General features: G+C 43.9%; 1 protein-coding gene across 1 annotated transcript in view; it reads right to left on the bottom strand.

Annotated features, from left to right (window-relative positions):
- Nucleotides 1–3,826: 3,826 nt before the first annotated feature.
- The window catches only part of LOC120022291 (collagen alpha-1(XXII) chain-like), a 66,170-nt gene continuing 51,335 nt past the window's right edge, over nucleotides 3,827–18,661 (bottom strand). Inside the window, exons 36-61 of the mRNA XM_038966193.1 lie at nucleotides 18,529–18,582; nucleotides 18,235–18,339; nucleotides 17,542–17,552; nucleotides 17,396–17,440; nucleotides 16,711–16,771; nucleotides 15,977–16,075; nucleotides 15,726–15,761; nucleotides 15,497–15,610; nucleotides 13,973–14,026; nucleotides 13,689–13,796; nucleotides 13,467–13,520; nucleotides 13,205–13,258; nucleotides 12,953–13,006; nucleotides 12,684–12,737; nucleotides 12,533–12,577; nucleotides 11,802–11,855; nucleotides 11,653–11,706; nucleotides 11,319–11,372; nucleotides 5,878–5,949; nucleotides 5,642–5,677; nucleotides 5,413–5,457; nucleotides 5,143–5,322; nucleotides 4,885–4,951; nucleotides 4,577–4,759; nucleotides 4,233–4,310; nucleotides 3,827–4,020 (exon numbers count right to left, since the gene is read on the bottom strand). Of these exons, the coding sequence (XP_038822121.1) occupies nucleotides 3,827–4,020; nucleotides 4,233–4,310; nucleotides 4,577–4,759; nucleotides 4,885–4,951; nucleotides 5,143–5,322; nucleotides 5,413–5,457; nucleotides 5,642–5,677; nucleotides 5,878–5,949; nucleotides 11,319–11,372; nucleotides 11,653–11,706; nucleotides 11,802–11,855; nucleotides 12,533–12,577; nucleotides 12,684–12,737; nucleotides 12,953–13,006; nucleotides 13,205–13,258; nucleotides 13,467–13,520; nucleotides 13,689–13,796; nucleotides 13,973–14,026; nucleotides 15,497–15,610; nucleotides 15,726–15,761; nucleotides 15,977–16,075; nucleotides 16,711–16,771; nucleotides 17,396–17,440; nucleotides 17,542–17,552; nucleotides 18,235–18,339; nucleotides 18,529–18,582 (1,965 nt within the window). The remainder of the gene's footprint in view (nucleotides 4,021–4,232; nucleotides 4,311–4,576; nucleotides 4,760–4,884; nucleotides 4,952–5,142; nucleotides 5,323–5,412; nucleotides 5,458–5,641; nucleotides 5,678–5,877; nucleotides 5,950–11,318; nucleotides 11,373–11,652; nucleotides 11,707–11,801; nucleotides 11,856–12,532; nucleotides 12,578–12,683; nucleotides 12,738–12,952; nucleotides 13,007–13,204; nucleotides 13,259–13,466; nucleotides 13,521–13,688; nucleotides 13,797–13,972; nucleotides 14,027–15,496; nucleotides 15,611–15,725; nucleotides 15,762–15,976; nucleotides 16,076–16,710; nucleotides 16,772–17,395; nucleotides 17,441–17,541; nucleotides 17,553–18,234; nucleotides 18,340–18,528; nucleotides 18,583–18,661) is intronic.

Raw genomic sequence — 18,661 nt, 5'->3', positions numbered from 1 at the left:
CATCATGATTACCACTGGAGAGTTCTATCTGTTGAAGCTGTTACATCCAGGGGATGGACCAAGACCTCCTGGGGACCAGTTTGATCAGTTTTTGTTACAAACGTCAACAGGGTCTTCCAGTCCACCGTTGCCTAGTTACTGAGAGAGGAGAGCCAACATCCCATTCTCTGAGTCTATACACCAGAGATTCATTTATTGAGTCAATATGACCTTTAGAAGGTTGCTGGCCCTTGGCTGAAACAGGAGATTGGGCTACTGCAGGCTAGAACTAGCCTCCTCCTCCTCCCCCTCTTCCTCCACCTCCCCATTCCCCTCCTCCACCTCCTCCCCCTCTTCCGCCTTCTCCTCCTCCTCCCCATCCCCCTCCTCCTCTTCCTCCTCCCCCTACTTCCCATCCCCCTCCCCCTTCCACCCCCTCCTCCACCTCCTCCTCCCCCTCCTCCTCCTCACCATCCTCCTCCTCCTCTTTCCCCTCCTCCCCATCCCCCTACTCTTCCTCCTCCCCCTCCTCCTCCTCCCCCTCCTCCTCCTCCTCCTCCTCTTCCCCCTCCACCCCATCCCCCTACTCTTCCTCCTCCCCCTCCTCCTCCTCACCCTCCTCCTCCTCCTCTTCCCCCTCCTCCCCATCCCCCTACTCTTCCTCCTCCCCCTCCTCCTCCTCACCCTCCTCCTCCTCCTCCTCCTCTTCCCCCTCCTCCTCTTCCCCCTCCTCCCCATCCCCCTACTCTTCCTCCTCCCCCTCCAATCACCCCCCTCCTCCTCCGCCTCTCAACGGCATCTATTTGTCCTCATCCCTTAGAATAATAGGCGATAGGTTGTCCATAAAACACTAACATACCAACAGTTGCACGACGGATCGTTTCAGAAAAATTACAATTCTGATTAGCAATAAAAATTGGTTAGATATTTTACAGAACTGCCAATTGTGCATGCTATGCAAATGATAACGGGAGAACATTTTAAACTGAGCGATTACTGTTCATTTCAATGGGGCTGTAGAAGTTGCGATTGACATTCAAAAGAAGCAATGAACTTGTCATATGCCTGCAGGGTCTACCGGTAAATTAGCTGGTAGTATTAGACATTGAGCAAAGAGGTTAAGTAGGAAACCTAACAATTGAGAATTCAATTCATACCAGCACTTATAAGAGGACACAGAAAGATTACTCACAAAGGAAAGGAAAAGCCTTTTTCTAAAAAATGATCTGTTCCAGTCTTTATTACAACATGATACAGTACATAATACACCTTTCCAATACGTACAAGCATACCAGCCACTAATTTAGGATATTTTAGCACCAATATTTTAGGATAAACAGGTAAGGATTACCATCGTAAAAACATTTTTAACATTCCACATACGGTAAGCTACTGGTATTTCAAACTGTGAATAATTTAACAGTATAATTCACAAAAACTCTAAATCAGTTACATACAGTTGGTTGTTTTGAATTATCACAAATGTATATGAAATGAGGAAACAAGCCAAACATAATTAGAAACTTGCACCTTCTGCATTATTTTCTATGGGGAGCACTGGCAGCAAACATCAGACATTCTAATGCTCATATCAATGGGCTAACAAGCGTTTTCCATTTAAAAAACCGTTATGTTACTATTATATTTCTCCTATTTGGCATTCTGAAATGTAATTCATAACGAAGTCCACACATCTCCACTGTGATGTGGTAGTAAAGTGTATGCAAGTCAGTGAAGAGTATACTGTCTCTGTTCCTTTGACTGCCATGGATCATGAGGCACAGTTTTATAGGCTACAGTACAGTGGGCAATGTAGACACTGTATATTTAGCTATAAATATTCAGGAGAGCACTTTGGACGACCTTCAGTGAAGTGACCTGAGGTGCAGATGGCCAAACAGTGTTTTCACTGTGGCTGTTGGCTTAGGTTCTGGAACCCTGTGGCTGTTGGCCTGGGTTCTGGAACACGGTGGCTGTTGGCCTGGGTCCTGGAACACTGTGGGTGTTCTTACTGTGTTCTAGAAATACATGCTGGATCCAGGCTCACATCCATATAAGGAAGGCCTAAAAGACAATATATCTATTTTACTTTATTGGTGACCTGATGAACATTTCGGAACCTCAATGTTGATGTCTAAAATTCCTCTCATTTTTCAAGCCAAAATAATTCCCCTCGAGTGAGCAGTGAGTAATCTATTGTATTTTTTTTCACTGACTCTCCCTCGACTCATCTTGTGAGTTTTAGAGAGGGTATAATTGGTCCACCAGGGACGTGGGATGAGAGACATCCTTCAGACAGAATACTCACTGACTTTACCAATCACAAAACAGGGAAGAAGGAACTCATGTTGTATAGCACTTAACGATTTAGTTAAAACAATGTCTTTATTTGAGTCACTGTGTCCCTGGCCTGCCTGTGCCACAGGGGGACTGGCTAATAAGCAGGAGGAAGTGACACTTTACAGAGAACGTAGCGTGAAGCCAGGAAACAAGCAACGTTTGAGGAACGAGTGGAACAAAAGCTGTGGTTTTAATACCTTCTCTCCAGACGGGTTACTGGCAGACTCTGTGGAATCACCAGAGAAATGGGAAATGTAGTTTTCCTTTTGTAGTTTCCATTTCCTTTTGAAAGTCTTACGGGTCTTGTCTACTTAACGGCCTTACGCACATTCATGAAGTTGGATTCCCTTTGGAGGAATAATGAACAAACACACAATAGGCAATTAAAGCTGTCACCAATGGTTTTGTTGTTGTCACACTATCTTAGATTGTAATAAAGGTCAAGATAGTCATTCTACAGATACCCAGAGAATGTGAAAGTTCAGTATTCACCATGTCCTGTACTGGTGGCCCGGCTCTCATTATTCAAGACAATTGCACTATTAGAAGCTTACAAGCAAGGCAAAACAAAGCATGTAGTTGTTCACCACCATCCACAGCCTCATTAAAGATCCGTCCATGAAACTTAATATTGACATTTCAGATTGTGCCTCATTCAGGCTAATGCTCCCTTCCCATCAATAGAAATAACTTCACTGGATCACTACCAGTTGACTCCAGAGGAGCTGCCTACTGCTGGATCAATGATGTGGCTACTGACTGATGGGTTGAATCTAATGTTAAACCCATACCAGACTGACGACTGTGTACGTTGGGAGACTGACAACGCTATTATGGTATAAATGGCCGTTCTGTAACAGTGGCTCCATCTTTTACCAGACATGGGTACAGATGGTATTTGTTTTCTTTGAAATAGTTTTGAGCATTTGATTGAGCCTGCCTAAAGTGCCAGATCAGCAGGGTTTGCTCTTTTGACGACTATTCCATTGGTTCCATTGTGCCAGGCAAGCTCAATCAAGCGAAAACAAATCCTATTTGAACCCAGGCCCAGTAAGCCCAGTAAGCATGACTGTAGTCGGTGGTCTTATACATGGTCCTTCAAGCCGGATAGGAACAATGGCAGTCCGTCTAAATTGAACAAATTACGTAATTCTTGATGATAACATTACCAAATATCAGACACTAACCAACCCTCCACACCCACTTCCCCTGGTCATTTCACCCCCAACCCCCACATCAAAAACAAAAACAAACTCATTCTGACCGGCAGGCAGGCAGAACACTTCTCTCGAGCTCCCTCCAAACTAAGGAGATATATTTTTATAGAAAGAAAAGTTCTTGGTTCATCCTGACACATCCCAGTTCATAAAACGCTGGATTTGTAGCTCTCTAACTGCATCCGAAATGGCATCCTATTCCCTTTATAGTGCACTACTTTTGACCAAAGTAGTGCACTATACAAGGAATTGGTTGCCATTTCGGAAGCAGTTAGTGTGTCTCTGTCTCTTTAAGTCCCCTTGACGTTCTTGGTGTGGGGTCGTGATCCCAGACTAGCGTAGTAGGCACACTGGGAGGGGTCACACTGTCCTGGGGGTCCGCTGGGGCCTGGCTGGCCATGGGGGCCAGGATTCCCTGCTTCTCCCTGAGCTCCAGCCACCCCGGGCTGCCCATCCTTACCATAGCCTGGCATACCTGCTGGACCTGGGGGGTGGAGTAGCAAAGTCACACTGAAGCAACTGCTGCTTTCTTAGGAAGTTCAAGTGTCAGTCACTCACCCCACTCGTGCTGGATAGTGCACAGTTTAGCAACTACGGATCTCAAGATGGACACAAACAATCATCCATTTAGAATGATATTGTAGTAATAGAGACATTCCATTGATATATTGCTGTAATAGATCAACAGTACTGTACCTATAGGACCTGATGGTCCAGTCTCTCCTCTCTGTCCAACTCCGTTTTCTCCTTTGTCTCCTCTTGATCCTCTCTCACCTGGACGGCACAGAGATGACAGACAACACTCACATGACGTTCTTACAGACAGTGTCTGAATCAAGACTACCTAAATCAAGACCATCAAAGGCAACTAATATCAATGGTTGGCAAAAATGTGTTTTGTGGAAACCTGAAACCTCTCATGTAGTGGTTTAACAATATTACACTTTTTAGTATTATGCTCTCACAGTGTCTGTATATCTGAATCAAGAAATACAGTACGTGTGACCAATAACAATGGGTCTTCACTTTGGATCAGTTACCTTTAGGACCCATGGGTCCCCTCATGCCGTCTCCTCCATTCTGCCCAGGCATGCCAGGCTCCCCTGGAGGTCCGGGGCGACCGTGGCTCCCGTCTTTCCCCGAGGGGCCTGGAGGTCCTGGCCGACCTGCCGTGCTCTTCACATGGGCCGGCTGGATCTGGGCCATCAGGTACGCCATTTTGTCTGGAGGTGGAACACACGGACACACACGATTAGGACTTGCACAGCTCATATGAGGTCAAACATACATTGCATACATTGCAGATTGCACTAATGTCCCATTGTCCCTAACAATACGCCAGTCTCACCATCTAACGCTTTAGCTAGTTCCTCCTGGATCAGCCTTCTCATTGTTTCCAGTGATGTTGACTCTCCCTGTTGGAAGGAGAAATTAGCATGTTTACATCATCGAGTTGTAGATGTCTGTACTATTTTCTATAGCACTTTGACTGTGACTGGATATGAACCAGAGTATTCTGTAAACAACAAGACTGTGTTCGCCTGCTGAGCTAAAACCTGGCGGCTAACTCTGGGGAGCCACTGCAAGTACTCAAGTCACTACTCACCCGTGGTCCTGGTTGTCCGGGGTTTCCAGGTGTTCCCTGAGGCCCGGTAAGTCCCACCTCTCCTGGGGGCCCGGACATACCCATCATCCCTGTGTGGCCCTTATGGCCTGGGGGCCCCGGGTTACCAGGCATACCTGGATCTCCAACAGATCCCTTATCTCCCTTCCCACCTGAGTCGCCCTACAAAGACATCCAACAAAACACACTCAGAGACAATTTAAACAATGTTGTTTATGGTCTTTGGTTGGGCATGCTCCTGTATGTACTCACCCTCTCTCCTTTGACTCCACGTTCTCCTGCTCTGCCTGACATACCCTGTGAAACAGACAAGGAGTTTGTTTAATGTGTCGTTGGCAAGACATCTCCCAATCCATGTTCCACATCATATCCATTTCATAGTGTAAAGATACTAAAAGTAGCTGATGAAAATTGAAATATGTCTCCAAAAATCAATCAACAAACGAACCAATCAATCAATCAATCACTCAATGGTTCTTACCTGTTTTCCCTCTGGGCCGACAGGACCAGCAGGACCCTAGATAGATAGAGAGACGGAAGGAAGAGACGTTTAAGTAGAAATACATTTGATCAAATCAGAAATGCTTGCATCACAACTTGAAATCCTCTTATGGCTGAACATCAACTCAGACTGTTCCAACATGAAGGACTAGGAGGTGTAGCAACAGTAGCTTAGCACACTAGTAATGACGTTGAGGAGCAGGAATCCGTATTTACCAAAGGTCCCTTTGGACCACTAAAGCCTGGTAATCCTGGGTTCCCAGGGTCTCCCTTGGCTCCAGCCGGACCCTGTAATACACACAGAGACACGGGGACTTATGACTTTCACATGGCGTAGTCATACTGTAGTTGAACACTCAAATCAAATCAAATTGTATTTGTCACATGCGCCGAATACAACAGGTGTAGACCTTACAGTGAAATGCATACTTACAAGCCCTTAACTAAGAACGCAGTTTTAAGAAAAATGCACATAAAAACAAAAAACAAAGAAAGAGCAGTAGTAAAATGACAATAGCGAGCCTATATACAGGGGGTACCGGTAAAGAGTCAATGTGTGGGGGAATTTAGGGCCTTCCTCTGACGCCGCCTAGTATAGAGGTCCTGGATGGCAGGAAGCTTGGCCCAGTGATGTAATGGGCCGTACACACTACCCTCTGTGGTGCCTTGCGGTCGGAGGCCGAGCAGTTGCTTTACCAGGCAGTGATGCAACCCGTCAGGATGCTCTCGATGGTGCAGCTGTAGAACCTTTTGAGGATCTGAGGACCCATGCCAAATCTCGAAGCTCTCAACCTGCTCCACTATAGCCCCGTCAATGAGAATGGGGGCGTACTCAGTCCTCCTTATCCTATAGTCCACAATGATCTCCTTTGTCTTGATCACGTTGAGGGAGAGGTTGTTGTCCTTGCACCACACGGTCAGGTCTCTGACCTCCTCCCTATAGGCTGTCTCATCGTTGTCGGTGATCAGGCCTACAACTGTGTCATTGGCAAACTTAATGATGGTGTTGGAGTTGTGCCTGGCCGTACAGTCATGAGTGTACAGGTGGGGACTGAGCATGCACCCCTGAGGGGCCCCCGTGTTGAGGATCAGCGTGGCGGATGTGTTGTTATCTACCTTTACCACCTGCGGGCAGCCCGTCAGGAAGTCCAGGATCCAGTTGCAGAGGGAGGTGTTTAGTCCCAGGGACCTTAGCTTAGTGATGAGCTCTGAAGGCACTAGGGTGTTGAACGCTGAGCTGTAGTCAACAAAAAGCATTCTAACTTAGGTGTTCCTTTTGTCCAGGTGGGAAAGGGCAGTGTGGAGTGCAATAGAGATTGCATCATCTGTGGATCTGTTACGGCGGTATGCAAATTGGAATGGGGCTAGGGTTTCTGGGATAATGGGATAATGGTGTTGATGTGAACCATGACCAGCCTTTCAAAGCACTTCATGGCTACAGACGTGAGTACTACGGGCCGGTAGTCATTTAAGCAGGTTACCTTGGTGTTCTTGGGCACAGGGACAATGGTGGTCTGCTTGAAACATGTTGGTATTTCAGAATCAGACAGGGAGAGGTTGAAAATGTCAGTGAAGACACTTGCCAGTTGGTCAGCGCGTGCTCAGAGTACACGTCCTGGTAATAAGTCTGGCCCAGCGGCCTTGTGAATGTTTCCTGTTTGCTTATGGTTGTATACAGCTCATTGAGTGCAGTCTTAGTGCCATCATCGGTTTGTGGTGGTAAATAGACAGCTACAAAGAATATAGATGAAAACTCTCTTGGTAGATAGTGTGGTCTACAGCTTATCATGAGATACTTTACCTCAGGTGAACAAAACCTCAAAACTTCCTTAGATATCATGCACCAGCTGTTGTTTTTCAAATATACTAGGACGCCACCCCTTGTCTTACCAGAGGCTGCTGTTCTATCCTGCCGGTACAGTGGATAACCCGCCAGCTGTATGTTATTCATGTCGTCGTTCAGCCACGACTCGGTGAAACATAAGATATCACAGTTTTTAATGTCCCGTTGGTAGGGTATATGCGCTTTTAGTTCGTCCATTTTATTATCCAGCGATTTTACGTTGGCCAATAGTACTGATGGCAAAGGCAGATTAGCCACTCATCGCCTGATCCTCACAAGGCACCCCGATCTCCTTCTGTGAAATCCTGTCTCTTTTCCTTCGAATGACGGGGATGAGGGCCTGTTTGGGTGTCTGAAGTAACTCCTTCTCGTCCGACTCATTAAAATTTCTCTAGGGTAGGGGGCAGCATTCGGAATTTTGGATGAAATGCATGCCCAAATTAAACTGCCTGCTTCTCGGGCCCAGAAGATATGATATGCATATAACTGGTCGATTTGGATAGAAAACACTCTAAAGTTTCCAAAACTGTTAAAATAGTGTCTGTGAATATAACAGAACTGATTTGGCATTCGTAAAAACCTGAGAAAAATCCATTCAGGAAGTAGTTTTTGGGGGGGTTTTGTAGTTTTCTATTCAATGCCATTACAGTATCCATTGACTTAGGACACAAATTGCAGTTTCTATGCCTTCCACTAGATGTCAACAGTCTTTAGAAATTGTTTCAGGCTTGTATTCTGAAAAATTAGGAAGTAAGAGCTGTCTGAATGAGTGGACCCTAAAGTGTCACAGAGCTTTTTCATGTGCACGACCGAGAGAGTGCCTTTCTTGTTTACCTTTTAAATTGACGACGTTATTGTCCGGTTGAAATATTATCGATTATTTAGGCTAAAAACAACCTGAGGATTGAATATAAACATCGTTTGACATGTTTCTATGAACTTTACGGATACAATTTGGATTTTTTGTCTGCCTGTTTTGACTGCGTTTGAGCCTGTGGATTACTGAAGAAAACGCGCAAACAAAACGGAGGTTTTTGGATATAAAGAGACTTTACCGAACAAAAGGAACATTTATTGAGTAAATGAATGTCTGCTGAATGCAACCATATGAAGATCATCAAAGGTAAGGAATTAATTTTATCTCTATTTCTGACTTGTGTAACTGTTCTACTTGGCTGGTTACTGTTTGTAATGATTTGTCTGCTGGGCTATGTTCTCAAATAATCGTAAGGTATGCTTTCGCCATTTGGCATTTTAAAATCTGACACCGTGGTTGGATTCACAAGAAGTTCATCTTTAAACCTGTGTAAAATATGTTTTGTTTTCTGAATTTTTATAATGAGTATTTCTGTATTTGAATTTGGCACCCAGCAGTTTCACTGGCTGTTGAAGAGGTGGGACGCTAACGTCTCACATACCCAAGAGAGGTTAAAACCTGTTGAGGACAGAGGGCGCTGTTTTCACTTTGGGGGAAAATCATGCCCAATTTAAACGGCCTCGTACTCAATTCTTGCTCATACAATATGCATATTATTATTACTATTGGATAGAAAACACTCTAGTTTCTAAAACCGTTTGAATTATATCTGTGAGTAAAACAGAACTCATTTTGCAGCAAACTTCCTGACAGGAAGTGGAAAATCTGAAATCGATGCTCTGTTCTAGGGCCTGCCTATTAATGTCCTTGATATTTATTAGTATAGATGCACTTCATACGTCTTCCACTAGATGTCGACAGGCAGTGAGAGAAGAAATGGAGTGTATAACTTGATCTGGGGTCGAATAAAAGCTCTCGGCATGACGTGTCACCAGTTTCCTGTTTTCTGGAGAGCGCGTGAAGGGACCTGGTTTTGCCTTCTGATAAGCTGTCGTTATGGACGACTAATATCTCCGGCTTTGATTTTATTTGATACATGTGACAATATCATCGTAAAGTATGTTTTTTCAATATAGTTTTATTAGATTATTGAAATTTATTCGGGACGTTAGGCGTGTTGCGTTGTGTGCCTTTGTTCAGGAAGGAGAGCTTCGCGCTACTTTGCTAGCTTTCCATGCTAATTGACTGGAGAAGAGGACATTCTAAATCCAAACAACGATTGTTCCCGACAAAGGACCCCTTGTACAACATTCTGATGAAAGATCATCAAAAGTAGGACCCATTTTATGATGCTATTTCATATATCTGTCGAACATGTTGTACTAGTCGTTTGCGCCCAGATTTTGGGTACTCTCTCGCTATACCTAAGCTGGATGTCGTAATGAAGTTATTTTTAGAATTCTAACACGGCGATTGCATTAAGAACTAGTGTATCTATCATTTCCTATACAACATGTATTTTCTAGTAACGTTTATGAATAGTTATTTGGTCAGAATAGTTGGAGTGTCAGAAAAAATATCCGCACATTCTGGGAAAAAGATGCTACGTTAGCACAATGTATAACCACTGATTTCAGCTCTAAATATGCACATTTTCGAACAAAACATAAGTACATAACATATAACCTGATGTTATAGGACTGTCATCTGATGAAGGTTTATGAAGGTTAGTGAAAATTAATATCTTTTGCTGGTTTATTCCCTATCGCTAACGTGCCTATTGCTATCGCTAACGTGCCTTGATGAATGAATGCGGTAGTGTGGTAGGCTATTGTAGTAAGCTAATATAATGCTATATTGTGTTTTCGCTGTAAAACACTAAAAAAATCGGAAATATTGGCTGGATTCACAAGATGTTTGTCTTTAATTTGCTGTACACCATCGATTTTTCAGAAATGTTTTATGATGAGTATTTAGGTATTTGACGTCGGTGTCTGTAATTACTCTGGCCGCTTCGGTTCTATTTCTGACGGTAGCTGTGATGGTAGCTGCAATGTAAAACTGATTTATACCTCAAATATGCACATTTTTCGAACAAAACATAGATTTATTGTATAACATGTTATAAGACTGTCATCTGATGAAGTTGTTTCTTGGTTAGTTTGGTTGGTTCTTGGTTAGTTAGGTTGGCTTTGTGCATGCTACCTGTGCTGTGAAAAATGTCTGTCCTTTTTTGTATTTGGTGGTGAGCTAACATAAATATATGTGGTGTTTTCGCTGTAAAACATTTTAAAAATCGGACATGTTGACTGGATTCACAAGATGTGTATCTTTCATTTGCTGTATTGGACTTGTTAATGTGTGAAAGTTAAATATTTCTAAAAAATATCTTTTGAATTTCGCGCTCTGCCTTTTCAGTGGAATGTGGGAGGAGTTCCGCTAGCGGAACGCCAGAGCCAGACAGGTTAAAGAAAAATTCTTCATCCAATTCAAGGTGAGTAATCGCTGTTCTGATGTCCAGAAGCTCTTTTTGGTCATAAGAGACAGTAGCAGCAACATTGTGTACAAAATAAGTTACAAACAATGCGAAAAAAACAAACAAAATAGCACGGTTGGTTAAGATCCCATAAAACGGCAGCCATCCTTTCCGGGGCCATTATCTCACAGGCAGCACTACTCGTTATAAGGGACTAGGTGAGATTAACTTAACGTTTTGCTTTCTGACGTTCTTATGAACGTTGCTATTGTTGGAGGTAAATTTCCTAAAAGATCTTGCGGTGGAAGACTAAACAGCTGCAAGTGATTAATATTCATATTTACAAGGGCTTGGTAGGGCTTGATCTAGCTGGCTGTGGAGTACCAGATACATGGTAGAGGGAAGCTGCTGTGTTCGCGAAATACAAACAGCATTTCACTGTATGTGCATGTTTCTGTTTTCACAGAAGCAACGTCTGCAATGTTAAGAGCAGTTACTGCTGTATATAAATAATCACTCACAGGAGTACCAGGGGCTCCTGGCTTTCCTGAAGGTCCTGGTTCACCAGGTTTACCCTTGAGAGAGGTTGAGAGGTAGAGATGGAAGGAGGGAGGGAGAAAGAGAGAGGGCGAGAGAGCGAGAGAGCGAGAGAGCGAGAGAGCGAGAGAGGTAGAGAGTGAGAGAGAGAGGTAGAGAGGGAGAGGGAGAGAGAGTGAGAGAGGTAGAGAGGGAGAGAGAGAAATACAGACAGACATTAGTGTCACTTTCTATCAACCAGGTTGTCATCGTGCTAAGTCTGGTGTACTAAGTGTCAGCAGATAAAGGCTTGTCTACTGCAGTGTAAAGGTGACTTACATTCTCCCCTCTCCGGCCAGCAAGGCCCTCTGGTCCAAGTGGTCCAATATTACCCTTCAAAAACAAACACAACGCATATATTAGTGAGACATTCCCTGTATGTTGATAATTACAGAGTTATGATTGGCTAAATTGGTGTTCTTACTCACGTCTTGGCCAGGTTTACCCTCTGGTCCACTACGGCCTTCCTTTCCATCTTCACCCTGATTGGTTAAGGACAGAAATATATTGATCAATGCAATCAATCAATTCACAGTAGGCCTCTCTTTTCCTAATTTAGTTCTATAGAAAATGTTTTGATTACAGCTATAGAAAGGGGCTCCAATGGTCAAATCTATGGGGATTAGAGCAAAAGTCCAATGCCTTGACCTTGACGCTCTGGATGTACGAGTCTGGGGTCAAGGCGAGACACTCTTATACAGTACATCCAATGTGTTCTTTAAAATCCATAGGTTGACGTGGAGGTAGAGAGGAGTCAATCCAACATAATCCAACATAATCCTCTGTTTTAAGAGAGGTGTTCTGGTGATGCACTTGGGCATTTTGTCCATCTCGGTCAGAGAAAAGGCTGGAGGGGATGTGAGCCTGGCACTGCGTTTCAGTGCCTCAGTGGTGTCTGTAATGAGGCATCCCATTGGTCACAATATAAAGGTCACACTATACTGAGACATGCTATTTGTCACACTGCTGTGGCAGATATCGTATCCTCGAGCTGAGAGCTGAGTGAGATTTAATGAGAGCAGTCGTGTCACAATTTTGAGAGTGAGATAATTTCATCTTGACAGACCAGGGAAGACATAAGCCCACGTTCATATTCAACACTTTATGGCCTAATCATCTAACGTGCTGACTATTGTGATATGGGAGTCAATGGACTGACCTTTGACCCTGGTGGTCCAGGCTCTCCTCTGTGACCCTTGAAGCCCTGCATGGAGATAAGCAGTAACATGAATACAGCAATATTACTAGTGTAATTATATTTTCATTAACCACACAGTTAAATAATCATCCCCATAGTTTTAGTTACTCACAGGCATTCCCCTGAGTCCTTGTTGTCCTGGTGGTCCTGGCTCTCCTTGTTTACCCTGAGATCACACCACATGGTTAGATTACACACACCAAGGGAATGATGTGCAGGTAAATATGCAGGGGACACATATTGTGCCATGTATAACCAGAGACCATTATGACTGATTATGTACAGAATGTATCCCTGGAAATGAAGCCCTAATTAGATATACAGTACAGGACATACAGAACATGTTGGGAATAATATCTTGGCCATATCATGTGTACTCACAGATTCTCCTTGTTCTCCTTGGCGGCCATCTTTGCCAATTTTGCCCATTTGACCCTGTGGAACATTCAGCTTTTAGAATTTAGACTTAATTTTCAAACTGTTTATTTACAGTCCACTCCATAAGTTCCACATATGTTATCATGGTAAGCTTGAGATAGTAACAATACTAGTACAACCTCTATCAAGAATATTTTATGTCTTCAGCAGGTAATTTCTACTCCTTCACAAAAGTTTATCAACAGTGTTTCTCACCATTAAGCCAGGTAGACCTGGTGGCCCCTGGATTCCCTTCATCCCCTCCTTGCCCTGCAGGGTGAAAACAGACACAAGATAGTTCCACAGATTCAACCATGATAAATCAACAACAACACTATGATGATTAATGACCTCTGCCAAAACAACACTCAGCCCAGTTGACCTATATGGCCAGCCAGTGGGACGAGGCCAATAGAAAACTGATGACATGTAGTGCAATATGTGGTCTGAAAATAAAACACATTGACAACATCCTGACTTTTTCTCCAGGGGCTCCTGGGGGACCGATGGGGCCGGGTTGACCGTTGTTACCCTACAGAGAGACGAAGAGGGAAGAGTCAGAAAGAACATTCATCCTACTGTAATGACCACAGGAGTTGGGGATACAGCACACAGGGATATGAGACTAGGCTACTAAATAGCAAAGATGATGGCCTATGGTAGGCACCGGTAGTACCACCAGGCAGGTATAGGTACTCACAGGATTCCCCATGATGCCAGCAGCACCGGGGTGGCCGGGGGGTCCGGTGTGGCCTATTTCACCTTTGTCTCCAGGCCCTCCTTGGGGTCCTCTATCACCTTTCACACCCTGTAGGACAAACAGTAAATAAATAATGCATATCACCTCTGGCCACTGTGTTGTATGGCAAGGGACATAACAGACACAAACCACTGGATGTTTTCAGGTATTCAACTCAATAATTTATGTTCTATGGAAGGTAAAAGTGTGCGGGTGATAATCGGGTGTAGTTGAGGAGGACTTGCCTTTTCTCCGTTAGCTCCTGGGGGTCCAGTGGGTCCGGCCGGGCCTGCCTGGCCCTGCAATGATAATGACACATACATCATCAGTTTCTGGCTAGCTAAAGGCTATCTCTCTATATCTCTCTTTCAGGTCTGTCTGTCTTTGTCTCTCCCCCTGGTTCTCCCTCTCTCTCCCTCTCCAAAAATACCATCAGCAGCCCTGTCTCCAGGTCCTGATCATTCACTATACCCCCCAGAGGACAGGAAGCCTAACGATGCTGAGAGAGCCAGCCTGATACCTTCCCGCCACTTCAGTCAAACACAGTGTGATGAATACAGGAGACTCCTCGCTATTCTCCTAGGCCACTGTCTGAGGTATGCTACTTCTATGAAGTTAATAAATCTTCTTCAGGATAGGGTCTATTTTTCTCCACTTCCTGTCTGACTGACGTGCCCAATGTAAACTGCCTGTTACTCAGGCCCTGAAGCCAGGATATGCATATAATTGGTACCACTGGAAAGAAAACACTCTGAAGTTTGTAGAAATTAAAAAATAATGTAGGAGACTATAACACAATAGATATGGTAGTAGAAAATCCAAAGAAAAACCAACCCGGAAATTATTTTTGGGAGAGGCCATGCTCTTCCATTCGAACATATAGGGAAAAAGTTCAATCCAGCTCCCAGATTGCAATTCCTATGTTTCAGGTGTGTTTCTTCCAAAACGAGGAAGAATTCTGAGTTTTGTACAGGAACACAGAGTTGGAAATCAGTCTGTGCGCGCGCGATGAAGAGGATGCTAATATCACTTTTCTATTGAACATACTTCTTTCCGTATGAAATATTATAGTTTAATTACATTTTAGGGTACCTGAGGATTAAATATAAATGTATTTTGGCTTGTTTTAACAAAGTTTAGCGGTAGCTTTTTGGATTCCATCGATTTGAGTAATCCACTCGTTCAACATGCATAGAAAGCATGTTGAACGAGTGGATTACTCAAATCGATGGCGCCAACTAGACTTTTTGGGATATAAAGAAGGATTTTATCTAACAAAACAACACTACATGTTGTAGTTGGGACCCTTTGGATTGCAAATCAGAGGAAGATTTTAAAAAAGTAAGTGAATATTTAATCGCTATTTGTGAATTTATGAAACCTGTGCTGGTTGTAAAATATTTTGATGTGGGGCACCGTCCTCAAACAATCACATGGCATGCTTTCGCTGTAAAGCCTATTGTAAATCGGACAATGCAGTTAGATTAACAAGAATTATAAGATATAAAGATATAAGATACTTGTATGTACCTAAATGTTTAATATCCATAATTGTTATGATTATTTATTTGATTTGCGCGCCCTCCAATTTCACCGGAAGTTGCAGACAGGTGTTCCACTGGCGGGCCACCTAGCCGTAAGTTCTCTTTGTAGTGTTTAGAGTATGAAGAAGTGCTATGGAGAGGATCATATTATTCCTATTAACGATTCAGGATGTGCCTTTATCATACAACAGATGGAATAGCATGGTGCTCTGACTTTGCCCTTACTTGGTACCCGTCCTGTCCGTTCTTCCCTGGGGGTCCAGCTTGTCCCTTGTCCCCTGGTGTCCCTGGCAGACCAGGCTGTCCCGGGGCTCCGGCTGGGCAGTCTGAACACACATCCTGAAGGACAAGGAGAAACACTGAGTGATGAAAGAATCCTTCTGTCTCAGAATACACTGTATCATTGAACAAGAGGGAGGAAACAGTACTATGGTAATAGCCCTCTCCTCCTTACCTTCAGATTCAAATCCGACAAGTCTGCTGCTGCTCCCTGAAAGAGATGGTTTATATTAGTTTGATCTATTATTATACAAAGGTTGATTGGACTGATTTTCACATTATTTGTTTGAATACATCCCCATAGGTGTTCCATCATATCAGTGCAGTGATAACGAAGGTACAGTATAGTGAACGTACAGTATTTGGTCTGAGTTTGCAGTGTTGTTGGGATGTTTCCAACCCCATGTACTGTACTGGTCAACTTACTGGCTCTCCTGGGGATCCCTTCTCTCCTGGTCTTCCTGGTAAACCATTGTGTCCTGCAGGTCCCTGTGTACCAGCAACGCCTGACAGACCTCTCATGCCCTGAACCAGGAAACAAACAGCAGTCAGTTGAACTTTTCTTTGAACTTTACTCAGTTCATGTTTTCACATTGACTTTGTCACTCTAAGACTGAGCATAATTATGACAAAAATGTTTTTACCGGCGGTCCAACTGCACCATTTGGCCCTGAAGGTCCCTGTAAAAGATAAAGATGTTCTCAATGTTCAAAATATGCTGCAAGATTGAATGTGTGTGTGTGGCGTGGTTATGTGTGTGTGTGTGGCGTGGTTATGTGTGTGTGTGTGGCGTGGTTATGTGTGTGTGTGTGTGGCATGGCGTGGTTATGTGTGTGTGTGTGGCGTGGTTATGTGTGTGTGTGTGTGGCATGGCGTGGTTATGTGTGTGTGTGTGGCGTGGTTATGTGTGTGTGTGTGTGTGTGTGTGGCGTGGTTATGTGTGTGTGTGTGTGTGGCGTGGTTATGTGTGTGTGTGTGTGTGTGGCGTGGTTATGTGTGTGTGTGTGGCGTGGTTATGTGTGTGTGTGTGGCGTGGCGTGGTTATGTGTGTGTGTGTGGCATGGTTATGTGTGTGTGTGTGGCGTGGTTATGTGTGTGTGTGTGGCGTGGTTATGTGTGTGTGTGTGGCGTGGTTGTCTATACCGGGGGTCCAACTTTGCCTTCTCCTGGAGGACCCCTGTTCCCTGGAACCCCCTGAAGTCCCTGGGATCCGGGTTGGCCCTGGAACACACAGACGCAACCTTGGTTACCATCCAATAAGACACCAACAGAACCTTGGTCACCATCCAACCAGCGGACACTGTGTCCTCTTAATGCTATCGCCAATACTCTCTGATGACATTCCTGCACTATCGTAATGTTTGGCTCAGAGAGTTCTGCTGTGCTGAGCAGAGTGGTTGTTGATCTTTGCAGGTCTTGGCTGCTCAGGCAAGATACATCACATTTGTGTCTATTTCTAACAACAGAGAATCCAATCTGAACTTTTAGTATTCAGTGTGGTGGTTGTAAAGGTGACCATGGAGGATGGTTTAACAACTACAGAGATAGAATCAACAGAATGTACATGCAAGGCCTCTACCTTGCGTTATCCTCAATTAATTACTCTCTCCATCCCCCCCCACTAATCTCCTGCTCCCAAAAAAGTTGTTGTTAAATCAGTGTGTCAGTCACGGTATGGTGGTCAAAGAAAATTGCTTTTGTCCAACCAAAATGGATTGTTTTCTTCCTAAACTAGAGAAAAAGAAAACCTTTTTGTCACCAGAATCACCCCTGGCTTCAAGGCACTAATGTTTCTCTCTACCCCTCCCTCCCTTCCACCCCAACCCAACTTTAAAATTACATTACCTTCTGGCCAGGCGGTCCTTCAATTCCCTGCTGTCCAGGATCACCCTGTAATATAATATCACACATAACACTATTATGAGCCCACTGGCTGGTCAAATCAAACACTTGGCATTTAAAGTCTTATAGCATAAAATACATGGTCCTACAGTTCCCTGGACTAGGGTAATAGAAACCAATGTAACACATAGGAGAATAATTACTATGTATTTGTGCAAATAGTGTACTGTACTGGTGTATGCATGAGGGTTATATGTTATGTGTTATAGAGCAGCAGCTGACAGTAGTAAAATGGACACACACACACACACAGCACATGTCCCGCTGGGTTCATTCATTAGTTTAATGTGATAAAGCAGAACCTGTGTATGTTCTGTTTGTTTGCTTTCTCAGCATTATCACCATATGTTTGTGGTGTAGAAAATGAGTAAAAAGGTTCTAGGTCAAACCGTTGGCATAACTGTATAATGCGGGTTGTACCGCACTAACATAACCAGTCATACTGTAGTATGGTTGTATTTAAATGCATGTTGATTTATGTACATGTGCAGCCAATACCCGTACAGGATGTGAATGGCTTTTAATTTGAAACCCCAGAGCCTGAGCTCTTAATTTCCTGATTGGATATGTGCCAACAAACTCTGGTTCATATTTCTTAGAGTCTGGATAACAAGTTAGATGTGTGTTAATTCTGTAGTCAGGACTTTTTCCTGACTATGCCACAAGACCATGCAAAACTCTTGACCTTGGTTATAGTGGTCACACAGACAGGAGAAACTCGAGGTTTGAACGTAACAATGAGGTTTGAACGTCTTATACAGATTGATGTTTCTGTGTCTTACGTTCTGTCCGTCTTTGCCCTTCCCTGGTAGGCCAGGGGGTCCTTGTATGCCTGCATCTCCAGGAGGGCCTGGGGCGCCACCACGACCCTCCTTCCCCATCTCTCCCTGGAACACACCACACACAGGGAGATGAACATAGTGTTGCATAGCATAGCTTAGTCATTCACACAGCACGAGTTACAATAGAAGGTCCCTAGAACACACGAGTTACGAGTTACAATATGATGTCCCTAGAACAACACATTTGAGATCACCTGTTCTTCCATATAGCAAAGCAGTGATACGGTTACTGACCCTCTCTCCTCTCTGTCCAGCTATTCCAGGTGGTCCAATGGTTCCAGGGATGCCCTGTGTCATAGACAGAGAGAGAAGTTCAGGGCACACATTAGGTTAAAGGTTAGTTTAAAGCATTAGGGATGTCCTCGAG

Source organism: Salvelinus namaycush, chromosome 27, assembly GCF_016432855.1.
Source record: "Salvelinus namaycush isolate Seneca chromosome 27, SaNama_1.0, whole genome shotgun sequence".
In the NCBI taxonomy this organism is placed as follows: domain Eukaryota; kingdom Metazoa; phylum Chordata; class Actinopteri; order Salmoniformes; family Salmonidae; genus Salvelinus; species Salvelinus namaycush.
This window is presented reverse-complemented; position numbering and strand designations above follow the sequence as displayed.